General features: G+C 56.9%; 8 protein-coding genes across 8 annotated transcripts; 6 read left to right on the top strand and 2 right to left on the bottom strand.

The window, feature by feature from the left end:
* Positions 1 to 439: 439 nt before the first annotated feature.
* Positions 440 to 3763, top strand: KRE33 (killer toxin resistant protein; the record flags this gene model as incomplete). Its single annotated transcript, XM_028634794.1, has 3 exons — positions 440 to 462; positions 520 to 705; positions 775 to 3763. The coding sequence occupies 3 exons, from the start codon at positions 440 to 442 to the stop codon at positions 3761 to 3763; spliced, it is 3198 nt and encodes a 1065-aa protein (XP_028492520.1).
* A 595-nt stretch (positions 3764 to 4358) lies between these two features.
* Positions 4359 to 5441, top strand: D7B24_000537 (uncharacterized protein; the record flags this gene model as incomplete). Its single annotated transcript, XM_028634793.1, has 1 exon — positions 4359 to 5441. The coding sequence occupies one exon, from the start codon at positions 4359 to 4361 to the stop codon at positions 5439 to 5441; it is 1083 nt and encodes a 360-aa protein (XP_028492519.1).
* Positions 5442 to 6152: 711 nt separating this feature from the next.
* On the bottom strand, positions 6153 to 7626 carry SSO2 (syntaxin; the record flags this gene model as incomplete). Its single annotated transcript, XM_028634792.1, has 4 exons — positions 6153 to 6421; positions 6483 to 7259; positions 7315 to 7457; positions 7613 to 7626. The coding sequence occupies 4 exons, from the start codon at positions 7624 to 7626 to the stop codon at positions 6153 to 6155; spliced, it is 1203 nt and encodes a 400-aa protein (XP_028492518.1).
* Positions 7627 to 10302: 2676 nt separating this feature from the next.
* On the top strand, positions 10303 to 11307 carry D7B24_000535 (uncharacterized protein; the record flags this gene model as incomplete). Its single annotated transcript, XM_028634791.1, has 1 exon — positions 10303 to 11307. The coding sequence occupies one exon, from the start codon at positions 10303 to 10305 to the stop codon at positions 11305 to 11307; it is 1005 nt and encodes a 334-aa protein (XP_028492517.1).
* A 291-nt stretch (positions 11308 to 11598) lies between these two features.
* D7B24_000534 (uncharacterized protein) lies at positions 11599 to 12717 on the bottom strand (the record flags this gene model as incomplete). The annotated part of the gene is made up of 1 exon (XM_028634790.1): positions 11599 to 12717. The coding sequence occupies one exon, from the start codon at positions 12715 to 12717 to the stop codon at positions 11599 to 11601; it is 1119 nt and encodes a 372-aa protein (XP_028492516.1).
* A 1515-nt stretch (positions 12718 to 14232) lies between these two features.
* Positions 14233 to 15296, top strand: D7B24_000533 (uncharacterized protein; the record flags this gene model as incomplete). The annotated part of the gene is made up of 2 exons (XM_028634789.1): positions 14233 to 15191; positions 15242 to 15296. The coding sequence occupies 2 exons, from the start codon at positions 14233 to 14235 to the stop codon at positions 15294 to 15296; spliced, it is 1014 nt and encodes a 337-aa protein (XP_028492515.1).
* Positions 15297 to 15994: 698 nt separating this feature from the next.
* RPS2 (40S ribosomal protein) lies at positions 15995 to 16968 on the top strand (the record flags this gene model as incomplete). The annotated part of the gene is made up of 3 exons (XM_028634788.1): positions 15995 to 16261; positions 16375 to 16632; positions 16711 to 16968. 3 exons carry the CDS (start codon positions 15995 to 15997, stop codon positions 16966 to 16968), a joined length of 783 nt encoding a protein of 260 aa, XP_028492514.1.
* A 1912-nt stretch (positions 16969 to 18880) lies between these two features.
* Positions 18881 to 22671, top strand: D7B24_000531 (uncharacterized protein; the record flags this gene model as incomplete). Its single annotated transcript, XM_028634787.1, has 2 exons — positions 18881 to 19118; positions 19502 to 22671. 2 exons carry the CDS (start codon positions 18881 to 18883, stop codon positions 22669 to 22671), a joined length of 3408 nt encoding a protein of 1135 aa, XP_028492513.1.
* Between the last annotated feature and the right edge of the window lie 887 nt (positions 22672 to 23558).

The following is a 23558-nucleotide window of genomic DNA, read 5'->3' as shown; positions in this document are numbered from 1 at the left end:
ATGCTGTACGTAGACGCAGCCTGCACTGCTTGCCAATATAGAAATGTTAGCAGAGCCAAGAACCTATCAGTCAATAAAAACATAATGTAGTTCAATGCCTAGCATCATAGAATCCGTCAAAAGGAGAAAAAAAAACCAATGCTGCGTGGCCGGGCGTGCCATGATCTTGATCTATTTTCCTAATGGTGGTAGATTCGATCATAGGGGCGCACCGTATGGCCGCAGTCATATCTATCACGCACCGTACTCTCAATGTGGGGTGAACCATCGCAGTCCCACCCTCAACACACCGCCCGGCAGAAAATGTTCTCTCCGCCAAAATTTTGGATGGCAGCTCTCGTAGAGAGTCGTCCAAGCCCATCGAGTCCCGCGCCTGGCTCTTGACCGACGAACTTCACCCAGACGCTGTCACGACCCAACAGCTCTGCACACCGCCAAGATGTCGCAAAAGCAGAAGCAGGTGTAGGTCTACGCCACTCCCTTTTCCCTCAATCAGCATCGCCCTGACACACTCTATAGAGACTCGCGCATCCCCGCGCTCATTCGCAATGGCCTGCAGGAGAAGAAGCGAAGCTTCTTCGTTGTGGTCGGTGATCGCGGCAAGGACATCATCGTGAACCTGCACCACATCATGTCGCAGATGGAGCTCAAGCAGAACAAATCGGTTCTCTGGGCCTACAAGAGCAAGCTCCTCAACTTCACAAGGTACGCTAGTCCCCGAGCATCCTAACCCCCCCCCCCCTGGGAGCCATGGACTGACGAGTCGCAATGCAGTCACCGACAGAAGCGAGAGAACAAGATCAAGAAGGAGGTGAAGCGCGGCATCCGCGAGGCCAACGATATGGACCCTTTCGAAGCCTTCGTCACCCTGCACAACATCCGCTACGTCTACTACAAGGAGACTGAGAAGGTTCTCGGAAACACCTTCGGCATGTGCGTCCTCCAAGACTTCGAGGCACTGACGCCTAATATTCTCGCCAAGACCATGGAGACTGTTGAGGGTGGCGGCCTCGTCATTCTGCTGCTCAAGGGTATGAACAGCTTGAAGCAGCTCTACAACCTGTCCATGGACGTCCACAACCGTTACCGTACTGAGGCCCACGACGATGTCGTTGCCCGCTTCAACGAGCGCTTCATACTGTCGCTCGGCGGCTGCGACTCTTGTCTTGTCATTGACGACGAGATGAACGTTCTCCCCATCTCTGGCGGCAAAAACGTTGCGGCCCTGCCTCCTCCCGACCTGGATCAGCCTGTTAGCGAAACCCAGAAGGAACTGGACGGCATGAAGGAGTCGCTTCAAGATACCCAACCAGTCGGCTCCCTGGTTACCCTCGCGAAGACTGTCGACCAAGCCAAGGCCCTCTTGACATTCGTCGACGCCATTGCCGAGAAGACGCTGCGCAGCACAGTCACCCTGACGGCGGCGAGAGGTCGTGGCAAGTCGGCTGCCATGGGTGTGGCCGTCGCTGCCGCGGTGGCCCACGGATACAGCAACATCTTCATCACGTCGCCCTCGCCAGAGAACTTGAAGACCCTCTTCGAGTTCATTTTCAAAGGTTTTGACGCTCTGGGCTACGCCGACCACGCCGACTACTCGATCATTCAGTCCACGAACCCCGATTTCAACAAGGCGATTGTTCGCGTCAACATCCACAGGCAGCACCGCCAGACGATCCAGTACATCAGGCCGCAGGACGCTCACGTTCTTGGCCAGGCCGAGCTGGTCGTCATCGATGAGGCCGCCGCCATTCCTCTGCCCCTCGTCCGCAAGCTCATGGGTCCCTACCTCGTCTTCATGGCCTCCACCATCAACGGTTACGAGGGTACTGGTCGATCTCTGTCCTTGAAGCTGATCAAGCAGCTACGAGAGCAGTCGAGGCCAGGTGCGGCATCCAACGGCGACACCACCGTCGCTGACCGCTCCACGGGCCGCGCTTCCAAGGAGCAGTCTTCTGGTTTCCAGGCTAGCCGTTCCCTGCGCGAGATCACACTCTCCGAGCCGATTCGTTACGCCAAGGGCGACTCCGTCGAGAAGTGGCTCAACACCCTCCTCTGCCTGGACGCGACCCTGCCCAGGGCCAAGGTCAGCGGCCAGGGCTGCCCTGACCCGTCGCAGTGCGAGCTCCTTCAGGTCAACCGCGATACCCTCTTCTCCTTCCACCCCGTTTCCGAAAAGTTCCTGCAGCAAATGGTCGCGCTGTACGTCGCCAGCCACTACAAGAACTCGCCCGACGATTTGCAGCTGATGAGCGACGCCCCTGCGCACGAGCTCTACGTTCTCGTGCCGCCCGTTTCGGAGGAAAACCAACGTCTTCCTGAGCCCCTGTGTGTCATCCAGGTGTCTCTCGAGGGTAAGATCAGCAGGCAGAGCGTCCTCAACTCGCTGAGCCGGGGCCAGCGGCCGTCTGGTGATCTCATCCCCTGGTTGGTCAGCCAGCAGTTCCAGGATGAGGACTTTGCCTCGCTGTCCGGAGCCCGCGTTGTGCGCATTGCCACGAACCCCGAGTACATGGGCATGGGCTACGGTTCCAAGGCGCTGCAGCTCCTCACAGACTTCTACGAGGGCAAGTTCACGAGCCTGAACGAGGAGGACATTGTCATGGAGGACACCATCACTCGCGTCACGGACGAGGAGCTCGAGAACGCAAACCTCCTCGAGGACAATATCAAGATTCGCGACATCAACAAGATGCCGCCCCTGTTCGCCAAGCTCTCCGAGAAGAAGCCCGAGCTGCTCGACTACATTGGCGTCAGCTACGGCCTCACCCAGGAGCTACACAAGTTCTGGAAGCGGGCGACCTTCGCGCCCGTGTACCTGCGGCAGACGGCCAATGACCTGACTGGCGAGCACACTTGCGTCATGCTGCGACCGCTCGAGAACGGCGGCGACAGATCTTGGGTCGGTGCCTTCTCTCGCGACTTCCACAAGCGCTTCCTGTCGCTGCTGTCGTACCAGTTCCGCTCTTTCTCGGCCGTCATGGCGCTGAGCATTGACGAGTCGGCGAACCTCGGCGCCAAGCTCGACGAGCAGGAGCCCGCGCCCCTCAACAAGACGGACCTTGACAGGCTCGTGTCGCCGTTCGACCTGAAGCGTCTTGAGTCGTATGCCAACAACATGCTCGACTACCACGTCATCCTCGACCTCATCCCCACCATCTCCAACCTCTACTTCACCGGCCGCCTCAAGTCCGACATCAGGCTCACGGGCGTGCAGCAGGCCATTCTGCTGGCCATCGGCGAGCAGCGCAAGGACCTCGACGTCATCTCGACGGAGCTCTCGCTGCCCTCGCAGCAGCTCCTCGCCATGTTCATCAAGATCCTTCGCAAGGTGACGGCGCACTTCACGGCCCTCGTCTCTAAGGCCGTCGAGGCCGAGCTGCCGCAGAGCAAGTCCCTCGGTGTCAGCCGCGAGAATGCAACGGGCGTGCACGACGACGAGGTCATCGACCAGCGCTTCCAGCCTCTCGAGACGACGCTCGACGACGAGCTCGAGGAGGGCGGCGACGAGGTCCTGCAGACGCTGCGCAAGAAGCAGCGCGAGCTCATCGACTCGCTCCCGCTCGACGAATACGAGATTGAGGGGGACACGCCGGCGTGGCAGGAGGCCGAGGCGCAGGTGGCCAAGGGGCCCGCGAGCACCGTCGTCAGCGTCAAGTCCAAGTCGAAGCGCAAGGCTGGCCAGACGGCGGCCGAGGTGTATGACGAGGCTGTCGGAGAGAAGTCGAGGAAGAAGGCCAAGAAGGGTGGCAAGCGCGACAGGTGAGCGAGGGGAGGATTTTGATCTTGGAAGACAATGTTATTTCGAGGATGAGACTGTATGTGTTGTCTGCATGACATTTACGCTCACGTTGTACATATCGGGCAATCGGCGTTTGGGGCAAGGTTTGCATGTTCCAACCAGGTCGGGTAGAGTCAAAAAAAAGTATGAGCATTCACTCAAACGTACAGCAGAGGCCTCAAGACATAAAGTGTGACTTGTTTCATTCTGGCAGGCTCGTGGGAAACCGCTCTTTCCTTGTGCCTTCCAGGTGATTCCTGCCTTACCTGAACAAAGCCACCACCTGCCTTCTGCACCAGACAACTCCTTTGACGCGGACGTGATTCTTCAACACCAGCATTCTTCAACCATAATAGCTCTGTCCACTCCGGGATCCTTTGTTCTATCCTCCTGTCCGCCGTGGGCTTTAGAACGTCTCTGGTCTTATTGAGCCGCTGTCCATATCTCTCCACGAGGAGCTCGACGGCAGCAAAGAAAACGAAGCATCCATCTCACGAAAGACTCAAGGCCAAAGACTTCTTTATCTTGTCTGCACGAGTCCATCACCAACTAGAGAGCTCATCCTACCGCCCGCGCAAGAATGTGCGTCCAAGACCTCGCCTACTGCATCTACTGTGGCTTCGAGCGCACAATGCACTTCCAGCGCTGCAAGCACTGGATCAAGGCGCTCGCGGCCTACCACAGAGCGTACCCGTCCGACTGCCTCAGCAAAGCGCCGTACCCTCGGGCCCAGGACTGCGGGCACCTCTCGCGCAACCTGAGAATGGCGATACGGCCCGGCGCCTGCCCGCGAGGACCACCGCCGCCCAGGGAGGCAGCGACCGGCGAGGGACAGAACGGCGGCCAAACTTGTGACGGCGAAGGCTGCCGCGGCTACGAAGCCGAGACGCAGCTGAAAGCCATGGGGCGAGGCGAGTGGGAGACGACCTGGGGGCATCGCATCTTGCGTTGGGAGATGGGCCTGCAGCAAGTCGAGTTCATGACGCGGCGCGCCGACGACATGCCTGGCGCTCTCGAGGTGCTGAAGCGCAGCAACAGCAGGATGGGCAGGAGGCAGGGCACCGGCCTCCTCGCCAAAGAGGACAACGTGATGCGCCGCGCTCGGGGGGCCAAGACAGCTCCGCCACCGCCGCCGCCGCCGGATTCCTCCGGCGTCGCGTCCAGCCCCACGATGAAATTTCTCAAGAAGCCGCAGACAACGCATGCTGTCACTGCCGAGAGCGTGACGGGACAGATTGCCGGCGAACAAAAGACGAGGCGCGTCCAGTGGGCAGGCGCTGCGCAGAGGACAACGGACAAGACAAAGACGGAGCCCGAGGACCAGTTTGAGGAGGATTCGACAGTGGCCAGTGACCAGCTCGCCGCGCTGGGCGTCAAAGTACGCACAATTCTGGCCGGGCACGTCAGCTATATCGACCGTGAGAAGGGGAGGATCCGAGGCATGATGGACCAACATGTTGATCGCCAGAGGGAGAAGGCAACCACCACACGCTCGGCAGGTCCCAAACGAGTCCGCCATTACAACGGGCCCATGGAGCGGCCTTCGCGACACAAGGTAGGAGACGCTGGGGCACCCATCATACTGGCATGTGCGCTGCACAAGAAAGGGGCCATGAACAAGGACAGACAGGCCGCCCTCAGGGGCTTGGGATGTGTAATATGAGGCGTTGGAGTTTGTGACACCCGGTCTGCATATAGTCATAGGCGATCGTTTGCAAAGATACCCACTGGCCTGGACGACAGTCTCTGTCTACAGCATAGAATGAGGACACGAAACTAAAGCAAAGGTCTCGTGGCTAGCACGGGGGCTAGCTACCACGATCGAACAGGAATAATCATAATCGTAATGCAAACACCGCTGCCAATCAGCATGAGCGTAAGGTGGGCGACCCATAGTTGAACAAATGATCAGTCGCTACAAGCAAGTCACAGACCGGAGACAACGTTGAACAGACAAAAAATATATGGCAAACCTAGCACTAGACTCATGCCAACGCCGATAATGCTAAGCAGAGCATGACAGAAGCAGAACCACAGACAACGATAAGAGATAACGCCCCTATTTGCAAATACATCCTCCGCAAGAATACTGTCGATCCAGTGGTAGCGAAAGTGGGTGGTATACAACGAGAAAAAGAAGGAGCCGTCCGTGCGCGAACGATCCAGCATGCGCTCCTGAAAGTATTTCCAAGGATCCTGGCGTCAAGCCAGGACGGCGCTCGCGATTGTTGCGGGAGGCCCTGATGAGATCTAGTAGTATGAGATGAGGAGCCTCGCGCTCCAGAGTGTGTTGAAGGTGCCACGTTGGAAGAGGCACGTTCTAGAAACGTCTTTTTCGGGGGAAAGTCGTCAAACAGGCGTCGCATATGCCCGCTTAGAATTGTGGTGGTGCCACACGGATGTTGCGTGCTTGGCCAGCAGCCCAGGTGTCGCGGGCAGCGTTCGCGCCGGGCTGCAAGTCTCCTGGCCGGACCATCTTGTCCTTGAATACACGGACCATGGTGTCTGCGTCCACGGGTACAGAGTTGACGATAGGTAGAGAGGTGAGGTCGAGTGCTCGCTTTTGGTTGTTGTTGTTCTTGTTGCTGTTGTTGATCATCACATAGGCAACAACCGCGCCGACGATGATGAGGATGATGAGGACTACATCCAGTCAGTATGAGCAAGGGCGGCGCGATCCGGTCGTTTGGTGGATGAAACTTACCGCAGATACCCAGGCACCACCACTTCTTCTTGCGGGTCTTCCTTGCCGTGTCGACGGCGACGCCAATTTCCTCGTTGCCCTTGTCTAGGTTCTCGGCAACCTCCTCGCCCTTCTGCTCGATCTGGGCGACGGCCGCCTCCTGCTGCACGACAAGGGTGTCCATGTCCTGGAAGAGCTGAGCCAGCTCGACCATCTGCTGTTCGATGCGCTGGATCTCTGCGTGGCGGTCCTGCACAGCGTTGAGGGCAGCACGTGCCTGGCCCTGGCGACTGCTTTGCATCAAAGCCTGGCTGAAGACCTGGCCGCCGTTGGGGTCCTCGACAGCCTGGCGGACTTCGCTCTCATCCGCATCGGGTCGCACGATGCGGTACTGGCGGGCCATTTGCTCCTGGGTCTTCTTGCGGAAGGTCGACTCGATCTGCTGGTACTGCTGGATGACCTGCTTCAGGCGGCGGTCGACGCGGCCGACCTGAGGGCTGTTCTTGGGCGTACGAGAGTCGGGGTTGGACTTGACGACACGGACGCGATCAACGAGAGCGCGGTACATGGTCATGGTCTCGCTGCCAATGCCATCGAGCTGGCGCTTCGCAGGGCTGGCGCCCGATGTGTCGGCGTCGGCGAGAACACGGTCCTGGAGCATGCGCAGCTGGTCCAGATTGCGCTCGACCTCGTCAATTCCAGAGTCGATAGAGCGGCACTCGTTCAGAATGGCGTTGGGGTCGCCCTGTCCAAAACTGCCTGCGTTCTGGGCGAGGGGGGCCATCTCGACGTTCGAGCCTGGAACACACGTCAGTATGCCCATCAAAAAAATCGAGGGTTTGATTGTACATACCGGCACCGTAGGAGTCTTGTCCCTGGCTGTACTGGTTCCTGCCGCCATAGGACTGTGCTGGCGGCGCACCGTAGCCTTGTTGAGGGGCCCCATATCCGCCAGCGTCGTCCCTCTGGTCGAAGGGGTTCTGCCTTCCTCCGTACCTGTTAGGTCGATTCGGTCAGCAAGAGTTGCGACTGTGAGATTGAGGGGGCGGTGGTTGTTGGGGGATTGTTGGGGGTTCGTTGGGGAAGTGTCGAAAGTTGCTCAATTCGAGGCAACAACGGGGGCGCTCGTGACGGAGGAGATCTAGACATACCCGTACTGGCTCATGTTGTTAGCGACGAGAAGACCAAGGGGTGCAATGATGCTCGTGGTGTGGGTGTGGTATGTGAATGGCAATCTCGTGGGAAGAGCAAAACAGGAGTGAGAATGTCAGATCGTCGACGCCATACGTCGTATACAGCGTCAGGTACGGGATAGGTAGGGAGGCAGAACACGGGCAAGTGGTGCACTCGAGCAGTGACAGCCAAGTACGAATGGAGCAGACGGGGTGCAGAGGTCCATGTTTCTTTCTTGCGGAGCTTTACAGACGAAACACTGGGAGTACGGGAGATGGGTTGAAACACATACGCTCATTGTGCTTTGCGGAAGCGCGGAGGCTTCTTCCTTGCAAGGTTTTGGTCGGCGGGCGTTTGACGATTGGAGTCGTTAGGAATGCCTCGCAAGAGTCAATAAGGCCGAATATGGTGGAACTCGTGCAGAGCGGCAGAGAGAGAGAGAAAGGAAGAGGCAGCAAGAGAGCGAGGATGAAGAGTTGGTATGCGGGAGGTGGGAATGGATGTTCGAGGTCCGTCTCAGGGATATGGAGCCTTTCTCCTGTGCTGTCCAAAGGGTTGTGCCGAGAGTTGCGAGGGTTGGTGCGGACAATGGCAGTGAAGTAAGGTTAAGTTGGATTGGGCTGGTAGTAATCAAAGCCCCTGACACTGGGTCTGAGGAGGGAAAGGTCAGAGGAGGATCGCCGCCCGGTGTACCAAGTAGTGGCGGCGTAGGGTGGGAGGATTGGTCGAGGGCGCGTGCGCGGGTCTGATCGATTCGAGGCGAGATGGCCAACAGGAGACACAGAAGCGAAGTGAGGATGTCTGCTTTTAGCCGACTGCGACCTTGTATTCTTTTGGGCAGGTAGTTGACAAGAGACGGCGACAGATGGAGATTCACCTCGTCCGCAATCTGGTCCAGAATCGAAGCAAGATCCAGAAGCAGTCTGCTCGACAAAATGGCAGCTCGCAGACGCAGGAGACGGGCCAGGAGTCGTGAGTCGCTCGCGACGGCCTGAGACGATTGGACCCTGATGCTTGGGCAAAGGGCTGGACGCCTCTAAAGCGCGTTGGTTCTGTAACAGACTTGGGGTGAGGGGCGAATCAACATGAGGCAGGCGAGGGCCTGATGCAGGTCCGAGTGGGGCGGGTCGCTCCTGCTTTGCCTTTGGCTGCTTCTGTCCAGCCGATCAGGGGCAAGGACGGTGCCGCCGTTTCTCTTTCCTACCTGTACGGTAGGCAGGCTTGGCAGGCAGGCAGGCAGGCAATAGGTAGGCAAGTAGGTAAGAAGGCTTGGCAAGAGGCACTGTGGCTAAGAAAAGCAGCGCGCCCCGCTCGTATCCGTGCTCCTTCCCTCTGATGTCAGCAGAGTTCCGATAGATGGGATCACTGGCATCCTCAGTCAATGACAAGGGGGAGAAAAGGTTCGGTAGGTAGCTAATAGAGCACCTAGATTGCCATCGGTGCGATCGGGTCCTGGGCGAGGATGCTCTAGTGCTGTATTGCCTCAAGCATCAGAACACTGCACTCCTAATGGCGAGCTCCTCTGTCTTTTATCCTTTCCCTGCCCGAACCTTCGCAGCCTCAGCCCTGCCCGCTTCAACAAGCCCGCCTGCAAGTCTTACCCGACCTGTCGCGCTACTCCTCAGCTCATGCTGGTCATCCATCCTTGACGAATCGATCTCTCATCGTCGTCTGTTCTACTGTCTCTGCCGCCGGCTCAGCTTCCTATACTCGTCCGCTTCCATCCATCTTGCTCTTTGTCCGCTCGCTCGCTCCACGATCCGTTGTCCATCGCCCGCCTCGCGCTGAAGCGCTGGCCAGTGCGGCGCTACGATGTCATTTACATTCTTCGGCGCCAAGCGACGTTAAGCTCTTTTGAAGGGGAACCAAGATGACGCTTAAATGACGGATGGCATTAGTCTGCCTGAGCTTGCATGCCACTCACGTTGGTCCACGTCGTAACCTGAAACGATCTTCTCATCGTGGCTTTCTGGGCACGCACGCGCAATCGATCCTCATCGTACTCTCATATGGTCCTTTGGCATGTTTCCTTTTCCAGATCAACGACATAGTGGATATGATTTTTGAGCATGCCGGTTGCGAAATGTTTTTTGTGGGCATCTGTCGTGCCGACTCCCTACAATTACAAAGTTTTCTAGTGACTGACAAAAGTGAAGCTGCCCCGTGGTATTCATGATCTAAGCCACGCAGAAACGTCAACGGAATACTTGGAAAAGAAAAGGTTCACTTGAGGACACGGACTTTGGCTCTCACTTTTGTAGGCGATTCGAGCATTGGGCTAGATGCCTCCAGCCATATATCACCAATTAACCAAAAGGTTGCTGGATCATCTCATAAACGAGACACACAGCGCTCAGGAGGCGTCTGTCTCTCAAAACACGCATGGTCCTTTGGATGCCTAGCAAATACGCAGCTTTGCAAGCAATCATCGATGTGGCCGGTACTTCTCCGTCCCACCGATATTGTTGAGATCCACACGTCCGGCCGCTGCCGTTGGGTTGAGCGCCGGCGTCAAATCCCTCACCGGCCCGCGACCGGACCTAGCTCAAGATTTATGACCTTAATCACTCACCAGAAGCAGACGCTTCGTACCATTCTCCTCATCAACAGACTTCACAGAGACACCTCTAGGGCACGTCAAAACCGGTAACCCAGCACATTGCACACCATGGCAACCAGTTTGACACCTGAGCTCACCAGCTACCTGGAGGCGGTCCTCCCCTCCGACTCCCGCGCCGCCCTCCGCACATCCCTCCTTCCATCGCTCATCGACGCCATTCACGCCATATCCAAGACCCTCCAGGCCTCTCACCACGTCGCTCTCGTCGGCACCGCCAACGCTTTCGGTGATGACCAGCTCAACGTCGACGTCTCCTGCGAGAACCTCCTCCGCGAGGCCCTAGCCCGCTGCCCCTCCGTCACAACCGCCAGCAGCGAGGAGGACCCTGTCGAGACGCCCGTCCACACCGGCGCCCCGGCCCCGGCCCCCGACGCAGAGCAATACACCGTCGCCTTTGACCCCCTCGACGGCAGCTCCATCATCGCCCCCAACTGGTCCGTCGGCACCATCCTCAGCATCTGGGACGGCCCCACCGCTCTCAACCAGGACCCCGCCACCCGCCAGGTCGCCTCCGTCCTCGGCGTCTACGGGCCCCGCGCCACCGCCATCGTCGCCCTGCGCATCCCCGGGTCGACTCCGACGTGCTTCGAAGTTGCCGTCCAGCCCGCCGGCACGGCGCATTCTCTCCTCCGAAAAGATATCCGCCTCGCCGCGCCGCCGTTCAAGACGCGCTACTTTGCGCCCGCGAACCTGCGCTCCGCAGCCGAGGACGCGAAGTACATGTCGCTGATCACGCGCTTCATCACCGAGAAGTGGACGCTGAGGTACTGCGGCGGGCTCGTGCCGGACGTTGTGCACGTGCTCGTCCAGGGGCAGGGCGTCTACGTCATGCCTGTGGGAGGCACGAGCAAGCCCAAGCTGAGGCGGCTGTACGAGTTGTGCCCTATCGCGCTGGTGTTGGAGACGGTGGGTGGAAAGGCGGTGGATCCCGTGCATGGTAGGGGAATCTTGGAGACAGAGGTGAAGGACTGTGATGAGAGGGGGGGCCTGATCTTCGGCAATGTGGAGGAGGTGGACAGTGTGATTGAGGCATTGCTTGGGAAGAGCGCTTAGACTTGATCTATTGCGTGTAAATAGCAGGCGCTGGGCTAATGAAAAAAATCGAGATGGACATCACATTTTACGTATGAACTGACAATAGTGGGAGTCGTGATTCTTTCCTTCAGCATGGTAAACATGGATGCCTCGCGGCACTGTCCGACGGGGACCTAAACCTCTAACGCCTGGCTACTAAACGAGAACAAAAGCAGAAATGCACGTCCTCACGGGCTTGTCGTCCATCATCATATCGTTACTGGGACCTTCCGTCCATCGTCAATCGTACCAGGGCCGCTGCCCTGGGCCTCACTCGGACGCCCTGCCTTTGCCCTTGTCATCATGGGCCTTTGCCTCGGCCTGATCATCCTGGTCTTCGTCAAGGCCCTCGCGCTGCTGCTGCGGCGGCGGTAGCGGCACCTCCTCCGTATGTACAGGCTCAGTCTTCACAGCCCTTTCTTCGCCCGCAGCGACAACCTTCTTCAGGATGACCATGTGCTTGTCAAACTCTTCCAACAGAGCAGCGTAGTCTTCCTTGCTGCCGCCGCCGCTCTTGACCGAGCTCTGCGAGCCGGGCAGCGACTCGCCCAGCACACCAGTCGTGTCGTCTCCCGTCATCTCGACCCCCTCAATCTTCAGCATCAATGCTCCGCCGTCATCCTCCTCGGCGTCGCTCTGTCCCTCGGCGTCCGCTTTAGGGCCCCGGGCGGCCGATGAATCCTCGATCCTCGTGATCCTCGCATCTGTCACGGCAAAGTCTCCGCTGAGGCTCGACGCCGAAGTCACCCGCCACGAAGCCGATTCTCCCGTCTTCCCGTCCTCGACCGGTGCGACATCGACGAGAATGGCATGGTTCTTCGGCTTCGAGGCGCTGTGCGACGACGACGACGACGACGCGGCCTGGTTTCGGGCGTGCGAGTCGGCGAGCGCGGCGGTCAGGACGGCGGGATCGTCGTCTGCGAATATGTACTGCACGCGCGGGTGGTGTGTTTGCTGGCTCGTCGAGGCTGTGGCGCCAAACTTGGTGTTCGTGACGAGGGTGAAGAAGCCGGCGGGGTCGAGGGAAGGCTGGGGCGGGGCACCGCTCTCGGACCGCCGAGACTGTGAGGATGTCCGGCGCGGGTTCTCGGGAGGCAGGTCTGCGGTATGGGATGCCGGGTGTGGGGGGTTGAGGCGGGAGGTTGAGTCGTTCGCCGGGGCATGCGTGTCGGCCATCTTGAGAGCTTGGAGCTCAGTCTTGGAGATGGGTCGATGGTAGGTTCGGCGCGTGGCCTTCGATCTCTCGACTAGAGGGCCGTGAACGAAGGGGTGTTGTTTTCCGGAGACGCCCTTCTGATCATCGCTCTTGGAGTCAGATGACCTGGGAGCACTTGGGGTCTCGGGGATGGAAGAGAGGGAAGATGGATCGAAGGTCCTTGAAGATGGCATGGTCGGAGCTGTTGGGGGACGTCACTCTTATCGGTGTGGATTCGTTATCGCCACGTGATCTCATATCAAGGTCGTCGTGATGTTGCTGAGCTCAAAGGGCAATGGGGAACCGGAAGGTGCGCTGTGCAACGACAATGATGCACTAGGTTCTTTTCGCCGGTAACAAGTATTAAACAAATGCTGTGCAAGCGCTTGCGTGATTTCTACGTTGGTATACCTGTTGATTTCCCTAGAGCCGGGTTCTTTTTACAGACAGGCAACAGCATCTCCTCAGCCACAGCTAGTGAAATCAGGCTGACTGCCTCGCCGTAGGCTTTCATCGAGCCCAAGATGTACTCATGGACTATGCATCATTGTCGGAGAGAAGTCTTTCGTAAAAGTATAGAAAGCCAAGGGGTATCATATTTGTCCTGTATAACGCCGCACACTAGCCCGCCATCATTCAGCCTAAGGAGAGCACCATCACTCATTGCCAGATCATTCTGTCTCCGCCTCACCCTCCACCTCCTGCCGAGCTCCTGGCTCATCAGGCTGATTTGTCCATTCAAATTCTGGAGAGCTTAGCTTGCATCCAAATACTCGCGGGGACCCGCGCAGAACCTACTCTGTCGGCACATGGGGCATTGGCCCTTCGCCGCGTCTTGCTTTATCCATTCCAGGATGCAATGCTGAGCAGGAGTCAGCGGAGATGCAGTCACGGGTAGAAGCAAGCAGACCTACCATATGAAAATTATGTCCACATTTTCCTGACACTGTTCAGGCAGTCAATGACTGATCCTTGGCTGACCCAAAGTTGACTTACATAAACTGCAGTCATCGCCGGGATATTTGCAAGTTGGGCATGTTCCGTCGAAATGGACTTGGCAGATGCCACAGACGTCGTCCTCGGGAATATCCCACCGCCACGTTGCGACCGTATCCCAAGAAGTGATTTGCACCTTCATGTTGGGCCACGAAAAGGTTTCGAGTATCAGACTCGGCAGAAGGGCGGCGTGCACGTGAAGATGGAAAGTCACTTTGTTGACATTTGAAGTGGTGAGGGGCAGTTGGAGATGCTGGCAGCCAAACCCGTTAGCAATTGGTTCCACTAAATGACTGCTAATCACATGGCCCAAGCTCCACGCATACAGTGCATTGGTGCAGCTGTGGTCAGCCAAGACAACCGCCCCCTCCAGTCGGAGTCCGTCCAGATGCCGTTCCTTATCAGCCCGCCTGCCTCCCCCATTTCCTGCCGCTGATCGACCTCTCGCCCGCCCGTCCGTCCCTGTGCTGGTACCACCACTGTCGTCACGCCTCCACGAAGTCGTCTTACTCTGCCGACAACAGGGAGTCATCCAACCACCTGCACCGTGCAATGCCTTGTCAAAAGAACCAGCAGTAAGCTTTTGACTTGTGTTCCTCATCCGGGAAGCCGGGTTCCGAAGCTGTGACTGTTGCTCGCCGTCGTCCTCGGCCTTCTCTCTAGCTATCACGCCATCGACGTGAAGACTCATCCGTTGAACCCCTCACATCAAGATGGCCAGCGCCGCCGTCTACCGCTCGACCCGAGCAGCGCTGCCTCGGTGGCACGCCAGACCTCGCCAGATTGGTTTCACGGCCATCCGCCGTTCCTTCTCCTCCTACCTCGTCACCCCGAAAGAACTGCACGAGGCCTTGCAGAAGAACCCCCCGACCAAGATCAGCACCGATCCGCGAGTTGTCCCCGTCTGCGCCTCCTGGTTTCTTCCCAACGATGGAAGGACAGGCATCGACACGTTCCGCGAGCAGAGGATTCCCAAGGCGAAATTCTTTGACCTCGACAAGGTCATCGACCGCAACAGCCCCTACCCGCACATGCTGCCGTCCGGCAAGGACTTTGCCGCGACCATGAGCGAGCTCGGAATCCGCAAGGACGACACAGTCGTAGTGTACGACACGAAGGAACTGGGCATCTTCAGCGCGCCCCGTGTCGGCTGGACGTTCAAGATCTTCGGACACCCCAAGGTCCACGTCCTGAACAACTTCAAGCAATGGGTCGAGGAGGGCCTGCCCACCGAGTCGGGCGAGCTGTACTCTGTTGAGTGTTGCACCTACCAGATCCCCTCGCTGGACGAGAGCAAGGTGGCTGAATTTGAAGAGGTTCGCGAGGTCGCTCTTGACCACAACAAGGAGGGCGCCGAGGGCGTGCAGATTCTCGATGCTCGGTCACCCGGACGCTTCGCCGGCACGGATCCCGAGCCCCGCGAAGGCCTGTCGTCGGGACACATGCCCGGCGCTATCAACGTCCCCATTGGTGCTCTTCTCGACCCTCAGACGAAAGCATTCCTCTCGCCTGAGAAGTTGAGGCAGGTGTTCAAGGAGAAGGGTGTTGACCCTGAGAAGCCCATCATTTCGAGCTGTGGCACTGGTGTGACTGCCTGCGTCATTGAGACTGCCCTCGAGCAGGCACAATATGGATCTGTGGAGAAGCGCAAGGTCTATGATGGCAGCTGGACGTGAGTGGCTTGCATTCCAAACATCGAATATCTACTAACTCTATGCACAGCGAATGGGCCCAGCGTGTCTCGGCATCCGACTCGCTGATCAAGAAGAAGGAATAGGCTGGAGCTGGTGGTTTGATGGTTGCGCGCGATTGCGATACCCCGCTTTACCCCTCTCTTGGTTTTTTTGTACAACTTGGACGTCACGATATCCCGACTCATGGCTTCTGCGGTCTCTTCTTCACGACTGTTGCATATCTGGTGGCTTCGAGTGAATGCTTCTGGGAACGAATGCTTGCTTGTTTCAGTGACAGGACGTACATAGGGTAGTAGAGCAATGCACAATGACTTTGCGATCTGGCTTATGGGTCTGAACCTCTACAACGTTATGCTTATGACGAAAGCTCGGGAAATTGCGATCTCCATGTAGTCGTTATTCAATTGTCAGAGGAGATGCCAGCATGACGCCGTCATCCCGGCCCCCGGAAATAAACCTCGGTGTGAAGCTCACCGAGATGGTTGTCGGTGTGGCCACCGAAATGTAGTGGGGTCCCTGAAGCGCACCCCACCAGCACGTTGTGGCCTAAAAGTTGAGGCCGCACCCGCCAATCGAAGAATTAGGGCTCGCATCACCGAGCCACACCAATTTTTGCTGGCCGGGCAAACGAACGGGCCCCCGCAAAATTTCCGCGGCCCTGACCTCCTACTTCGAATTCGACCTCAGAACTCACCCACGCCCAACGAAACCGACGACAGCCCCCAAAAACATCGCCCTTGCGCCGACACGACTGTCACCCGACAACAACACAAGCGCAAACATGGCTGACCGTGGAACAAGCGCCCCTCGCGGCGGTGGTGGATTCGGAGCCCGTGGTGGTGATCGCGGTCGTGGCCGTGGCCGTGGCCGTGGACGTCGCGGCGGCAAGAACGAGGAGAAGGAGTGGCAGCCCGTCACCAAGCTCGGTCGTCTTGTGAAGGCCGGCAAGATCAGCTCCATTGAGGAGATCTACCTGCACTCTCTGCCCGTCAAGGAGTACCAGGTCGTCGATGCCTTCCTGCCCACCCTCAAGGACGAGGTCATGAAGGTGAGCCGCCACAGAACCACGCAGCAGGGCACAGCAATTTTGCTGCGGCCTGGTGAACATGACGGAACACAACCAAAGCACAGCAGCTAATCCGCCCTTCTTCCTCCCAACAGATCAAGCCCGTCCAGAAGCAGACCCGTGCCGGTCAGCGTACCCGTTTCAAGGCCATTGTCCTGATCGGTGACTCCAACGGCCACGTCGGTCTCGGCATCAAGACCTCCAAGGAGGTTGCCACCGCCATCCGCGCCGCCATCATCATCGCCAAGCTCAGCGTCATCCCCGTCCGTCGTGGTTTCTGGGGTACCAACCTTGGTCAGCCCCACTCCCTGCCCTGCAAGGAGTCCGGCAAGTGCGGTTCCGTTACCGTCCGTGTAAGTTGAAATCTCGAACAAGACGACCAGTCGAACCCAATTGGCAGCAAGAGCGGCAAACTGACAAGCGTTTCGCAGCTCATCCCCGCCCCCCGTGGTACCGGTGTCGTCGCCTCCCCCGCCGTCAAGCGTCTCCTGCAGCTTGCTGGTGTTGAGGATGCCTACACCTCGTCCGCTGGCTCCACCAAGACCCTCGAGAACACCCTGAAGGCCACCTTCGTCGCCGTCTCCAACACCTACGGCTTCCTGACGCCCAACCTGTGGAAGGAGACCAAGCTCATCCGCAGCCCGCTGGAGGAGTTCGCCGACACCCTGAGGGATGGCAAGAAGTACTAAGGAGGAGAGAAGGAGAAAGATGAGGGCAAAGAGCAAATGGGGAGCGGAATGGCTACGGGATTCTGTTCACCAGGGGAGTGGCGTTCTTATTTGCGCGTTTCCACTGCATCATCGGTTGGCCAGGGCATGAGATCATGGCTAGGGGCTAGCTCGGATCTGGAATAAAAGATCAAATGCATGACGCTTGGGAGCGGGTGCTCTCCTGGAATCGTGGTTTGACGACTTGAATGCGAATGCGACATGATGAGGCAGTGTGTTATCGATTGCAGAGGCAAGAGAAAGTGTATGAACGTGCACGGCTGTGGCTTACGTGATGAAGTAGACAACAGTTGACGACAATGTATGCCTTGGTAAGTAGAAGATGGTGATGATACTTGTCTACAACGTCACAGAACCTACCGATTGCCCTGCATCTTTACCACCCCTCACAGGTCGGCAGTATTCTACAAACTGCCAGCACAGCCTCTCATCACACCACCACTGGCTCGCGCGATGAGGATATGCAGAGTGACTGGACGCCACTCCACCCGCCACAGTGCCGCGGCCAACGGAAAGGCAGACTCGAGGCTGAAAACGTGACCGACAGACGAGCTGATCAGATCCTCGGTCTGAGGCAGCAGCATTCTTTCTCACGGTGTTCTTGTCATTTTTCATTTCGCCATCTCCTTTCGCACCATATCAGGGAATTGATGTTTGAACGCCCTTCACAAGGAGATCCTGGTTCTCACAAGCCCGGTACCCCCCCCCCTCACTGTGCCCGTCTGGTACGGAGTCGATGTTCTTCTTGTAACACTACCGACCTACCGTGGCTTCACGTTGTTTCTCGCGATGGCAGCAGCGCGGGCTCATATTGTCCCAGCAAACGGGTTGACAATACTTGTTGAGCCTGAGGTCTCCTCAATCGAGTAAGCTGAGAGCTTCCCTTATCAGTGCACACGACTTTGAATGTCGACGAGCGTCAATTCCTAAGAAGATGATGGATGAGTCTATCAGGATTGCCGGGTACGGCCGCTTGCTTCTTGATCACTCCTGGGCCCCTTGATTTTTATCTTCCATGATGCTCATGATACCCCAAGGATGTTGCTTACGCGGACGCACATGTGTAACCTGGGAGTTTCCGTACACGTAAAAAACTAACCAGCTTAGCATCGTATTCGTCCACGGATTTACCGGCCATCCCGAGCGCACTTGGCTCCAGAAATCGCCTTACACTTACCAGAAGCAAGCCAGCTTTGGAGCCAAGAACGTACGGTCTTCGATGTTTCGAGGCGTATTAGATAGCTTGAAAGGACGGCCAGAGAACAATGTTTACTGGCCCAGAGATTTGCTGCCCACTATTCTCCCTGACGCAAGAGTCCTGACATATGGGTACGATACGCGAATCAGCCATCCGTTCGGCCCGCAGAGAAGCCAGTCCGGGGTTTACGCCATCGCTCGGGACCTTTTATGTGAACTCGAGGGCAGGCGTCAATCTCCGGGTCGGCCAATTATATTCGTTGTCCACAGTCTTGGAGGTATTGTTGTGAAGGAGTTGTTGAAAGCATCCTCTGAGAGCCTTGACGAGCGCGCCTTCTTGAAGGACGTTCACGACTCAACGGCAGGGGTTTTGTTCTTCGGCACACCACATGCTGGTGCTGACCCACGAGGACTGGCGCACCACATTGTCCAATCGATCGCTAGAGCGATGCGGATCTCAGCCAATTCTCAGGTACTCGACACACTGCTGCCTTCTTCCGAACGACTTGAAGAGCTCAGAGATCATTTCAAGCCAATGGCTATTCGCCAAGATTGGTTAATATACTCCTTCCAGGAAGCTCTTCCGGTTCAGTTGCTGGGCAAGAAAGTGGTCGAAGACGTCTCGTCGTGCCTAGATATACCTCAGGAGATCAGGCAACACATCCATGCCAACCATATGGAGATGTGCCGCTTCCATGAGCTGGAAGACCCGCAATTTCAAAAAGTCAAGCATGCTCTGCGCAGGCTTGCCGAAGCCGCCTTGGCTCGAACACGAGCTACATCACCGGGTCCTCTTATGGAGTCGGACGCCACTGATCTCACGGAAGAGCAAAAGAAAGTCTTGATTCAGTCCTTGGCATTCGAGCAGCTAGATGCGCGCCAGGGCAGTATCAAAAAAGCACACGACAAGACATGTAGGTGGCTGCTTCAAAGAAAAGCCTACTTGGATTGGCTTGACTCTGAAAAGTTTGACCGTCATTATGGCTTCCTTTGGATTCAAGGCAAACCAGGTGTTGGAAAGTCTACGATCATGAAGTTCCTGTGTACTGAAATGAAGAACAGCTCGTGAGTCATCCCTGCTTAGAGTCAGTCTTGAATTATCTGCTTTTGAGTGCATGCTGACCACGGCTTAGTGAATCGGTCAAAATCATCATTACATTCTTCTTCAACGCAAGCGGTGATGATTTAGAGAGGTCGACATTGGGGATGTACAGATCTTTGCTCCTTCAACTCCTGGATGAGATCCCGTCACTTTGGGCAATCTTCAGTCAAATCTATAAGCTACGATGGCGAACAGCTGAACGCCATTGCTGGGATGTAGGTATCCTCCAAGAGCTTTTGGAAGCGGCTGTTGAACATTTGGAAAAACATTCGGTTACGTTCTTCATCGACGCCCTAGATGAATGCAAAGATTCCGATGTTCACGACACGATCGACTTCATGAGACGCATGAGCCAGAAAGCTATTCTATTCGGAAGCCAGGTGCGCACATGCTTCTCCAGCAGACATTATCCCATCATCACACTGGATAGAGGTATCGAGGTTGTCCTAGAAAACCAGAGTGGCCATGCCGAGGATATCAAGGAGTATATCGAAGCCAAACTCAAGCTCGGTACGTCACAAGCAGCGAAAGACTTCGGTTCGGAGGTACAACAAAAGGCAGCCGGAGTTTTCATGTGGGTCGTACTTGTTGTTCACATCTTGAATGATGCCCATGTTGGCGGCCAAGGTCGCATCCAGGAACTCAGAACGCGGCTTGACGTTTTGCCACGAGACTTGCACGATCTTTTCAGAAATATCCTCGACAGGAACAACACAAACTTGGAGCACCTTGCGCTTTGCCTCCAGTGGATTCTTTTCGCCAGACGACCGCTGACCCCTCCAGAGCTCTACTTTGCTCTCCATTGCGAAGGAAACACATTAGGGGGCCTCCAGTCTACGGCGTGGGATCGCGAGGATATCCCACTTGATATGATTGAGAGATTTGTTATCACTTCCTCAAAAGGTCTTGCGGAAATCAGACGATCCCGACGGCCAACTGTACAGTTCATTCATGAGTCTGTTCGAGATTTTTTGCTTAAAAGTCATGACATGATCAATATTTACAGTTCAGTACCCGACGAAGTGGGAGGGAGAAGTCAGGAAAGACTTGAAAAATGCTGCGCCAACTATATCGATCATGTCTTCAACTCGATTGAGATGAAGAACTTTATAGCCAAGGACTTGCCAGTAGCCCATACTACTACTGAGAGCCGGCTTCTTCGAGAAACTTGCGAGCGCATGTTCCCATTCTTGCGATATGCCGTTCAACACGTCTTTCACCATGCGGAAAAGGCTCAGCAGGCAGGGCTTCCGCAGAACGAATTTCTCCGAGACTTTCAGTTCCAGCACTGGCTCAGCGTACTCAATATCCTGTTGGGCCGCCAGACACGCCGTTACAAGCAGAGAGGTCTTGATTGCCTTTTGGCAGAAGGCAACCGGCCCGCACTACTCGAACTCGTTTGGGGCCATACTCATGCGCCCAGGCACGCATGCTTTGTCAACTCCGGCGCGCATTATCATTACGGCTCGCCACTCATGGTGGCCGTGGCCCGCGACAACAGAGACGTCTTGAGAAAGATACTCGATATGCAAGCTTCATACTGTGGCTTCGAGGATCTCATTCCTGACGTACAACGCGAATGCGACAACGCACCGTCTCCACTGGTTCCAGATGGGCGTGAATTCGACTTTCAACCTCACATGCGGAAGGCGGCGGGGAATGCACTGTTAGCTACATCGGATCTATTCGCCGCAACCTCCACGCTGTTGCAAATTTTCGCGGCTGTCTTGTGGCATTACCAAGACTTCTCGAGCCATGTAGATCACCTCATCCGGCATCTTCTGAGTAACAGAAATTCGCTTGCTCTGAAGGTTTTGTCCAGGAGCCCGAAACTTCGATCAAAGTCTGGTCACGTTTTCAGGGCAGGTACGCCGCATCTGGTAGAAGCCTGCATCTCGAATCACAAAAAGAAGGTAATCATGCTGCTAGAAGTCGATGCGCAGTTGGCCATGAGCAAAGACGACTCAGGCATCTGCACGTTGACCTATGCCTGTCGAGCAGGCTACCCTGAAGTCATCGCAGTAGTGCTCGAAGCGAGCAAGAGCGCGCGGTGTGATTCGATACAGGGTGGCGTTGATGCGCCCGACCATGCCGAGGAGCACCGGGCGTGTGAGGAGTTGGCGGAGCTTCTGGTGAAGCACAGCGATCATGACTTTTCAACGTCGAACATGTCCGCGCTCGCTTACTATGCCACCAAAGGGTCAGACGTCATGGTGGAAGCGTTATTGCGCAGCGGAGCCGCAGCAGACGCCACTCCATGGCAAGGAATTGATCCCCTGACCTGTGGCATCGAAGGAGGCCATACAGGCATCGTCAGATTATTACTCAATGCCGGAGCATCTGCGAATGCTCCGTCAAGATTTTGCCAGGCCCCCCTTGCACTGGCAGCCAGCCTAGGGCATGATACGATCGCAGCAGACTTGCTCGGCGCAGGAGCAGAGGTCAATCACCAGTCCATCGACGGTCGAACCGCACTTTCCCGTGCGGCCGAGAACGGCCACCACGCAATAGCTATCCAGCTGTCGCAGCGAGGAGCTGACGCAAGGCACGAGTCCGCATACGGGAGAAACGCACTTTCCTACGCTGCTGAGAATGGCCACGAGACGATCGTGGATCTCCTGCTCGTGGAACATGGCCACGACGCCATCTCAGGAGCAGATGCCACTCCGCAACACGCCAACTGTCCACAACTTGTTCCATCTCCCTCCCGGCAGTGTGCGTCCACGGAACTCAAAAGCCTCCTCACACCACTGCACTACGCGGCAGGAGCGTGCCACAGCGGCATCGTCGACCGACTGCTGAAGAGAGGAGCCGATGTCGAGTCCCGGAACGCCTGGTCGCAGACCCCACTGGTGTTCACCGCCGCAGCAGGCCATGCGAACTTTGATATCCTCTCCCTCGCCATGGGATCCACTCAGATGTCCTCTCCGCAGGACACTGCACGTTCCTCGCCGGCTGACAGTATCGGCTTTGCCCTCGCATCAACTCCAGAGATGGAATCGGGAACGGTCCCGGGTGGCGATGCCCTGACGTTGGAGGCCGAGGCCATTCGCTCGAGGCGCCTTCACACGGTCGAGCTTCTCCTTCTCCACGGAGCACTCATCGACAGCGCAGACTACGACGGCCATACGGCGGTGGCTTGGGCTGCTGCACGAGGTGACACGGAAATGCTCAAGCTTCTCATCGAGAGAGGCGTGTCGGCTGATGTGACGGACAATCTGGGGAGGACGCCTTTGATGCACGCCATCAGGTTTGGGCACGCCAAGGCCGTTGCCTTCCTGCTTCATACAGGCGAAGCTGCTGCTGCTGACCCGAAGGCGTTGGTCCCGGCAGCTGGACGGGAGGAAGCTGAAGACCGGCACTGAGTCGCGGCCCACCAGCACCCGGTCAGAATAGAGGCCTGCTCCTATGAAGACAGACCACATCAGTACAGACACTACAGTAGAGAGATCGACACGTTGGTACTCGTTTCAACATCCGAATCCCTCAAAGATCAGATGGTGGGGAATGAAGAAGATCATGTCCAACAGTCGCTACTAGAAGGTCGATCAACAGTCAATCCACAAGGCCGAACAAAACCCCCAACAGCGTACACTGCGGTCCCACCAGGGAAGTCGAAAAAAAGGGCATCCACGACTCGACATGTCCTCGCCACTACCAACTGCTTGATTCAGGCCACTCCGAAGCGAAGGTCTCCCTCCAGTCCCAGAGTCCTCAAACCCGGGCGTACCATGTACACCAAAACACTTCGCTACGTCTCTCCAGACACAGACAGCGTGCTGCTGGTCGCGCCCTTCGAGCACTCTCGTTCGTTGCCGCCCCACGCAACCGCGCAGCACAGCCTCCTTCGCCCCGGCCTCCCAATTGGCCCACGAGGGCCGTGACCAAGTCTTCTTCCCCCCCCGTCATCCGGGCGACCAGCACCGCACGGCATCCGCCAGCGCCTTTTTTTTTTTGTCTCTCTTTTCCTTGCCAAATACCGCATAGTACTGAACTCTCGATTGCCCCCCTGGTCCTTCATCTTGCTCGCCCGGCCGTCATCCTCGGCTTCGGCATCAGGCCTGGTGCAGTAGTGTACATGGTACCATCGAGAGGAGCACTACCCCTAGTGGAGACTTCGTCCGCGTCCACTTGGCAGAACAGTGGACAGTCGAAATACAAGGAGTTGTCTTGGCAAATCTCACGTGTCACTGGTGCTGCGTTAGCGCCAAAAGGGGAGGGAGGGACCCTTTTCACGTCGATCGCGGGCGTC

The sequence above is a fragment of the Verticillium nonalfalfae genome, assembly GCF_003724135.2.
Source record: "Verticillium nonalfalfae strain VnAa140/NRRL 66861 chromosome Unknown scaffold_107, whole genome shotgun sequence".
Taxonomy (NCBI): Eukaryota; Fungi; Ascomycota; class Sordariomycetes; order Glomerellales; family Plectosphaerellaceae; genus Verticillium; species Verticillium nonalfalfae.
Note: the sequence above shows the minus strand (reverse complement) of the source record. Positions and strands in the feature narration are given on the sequence as shown.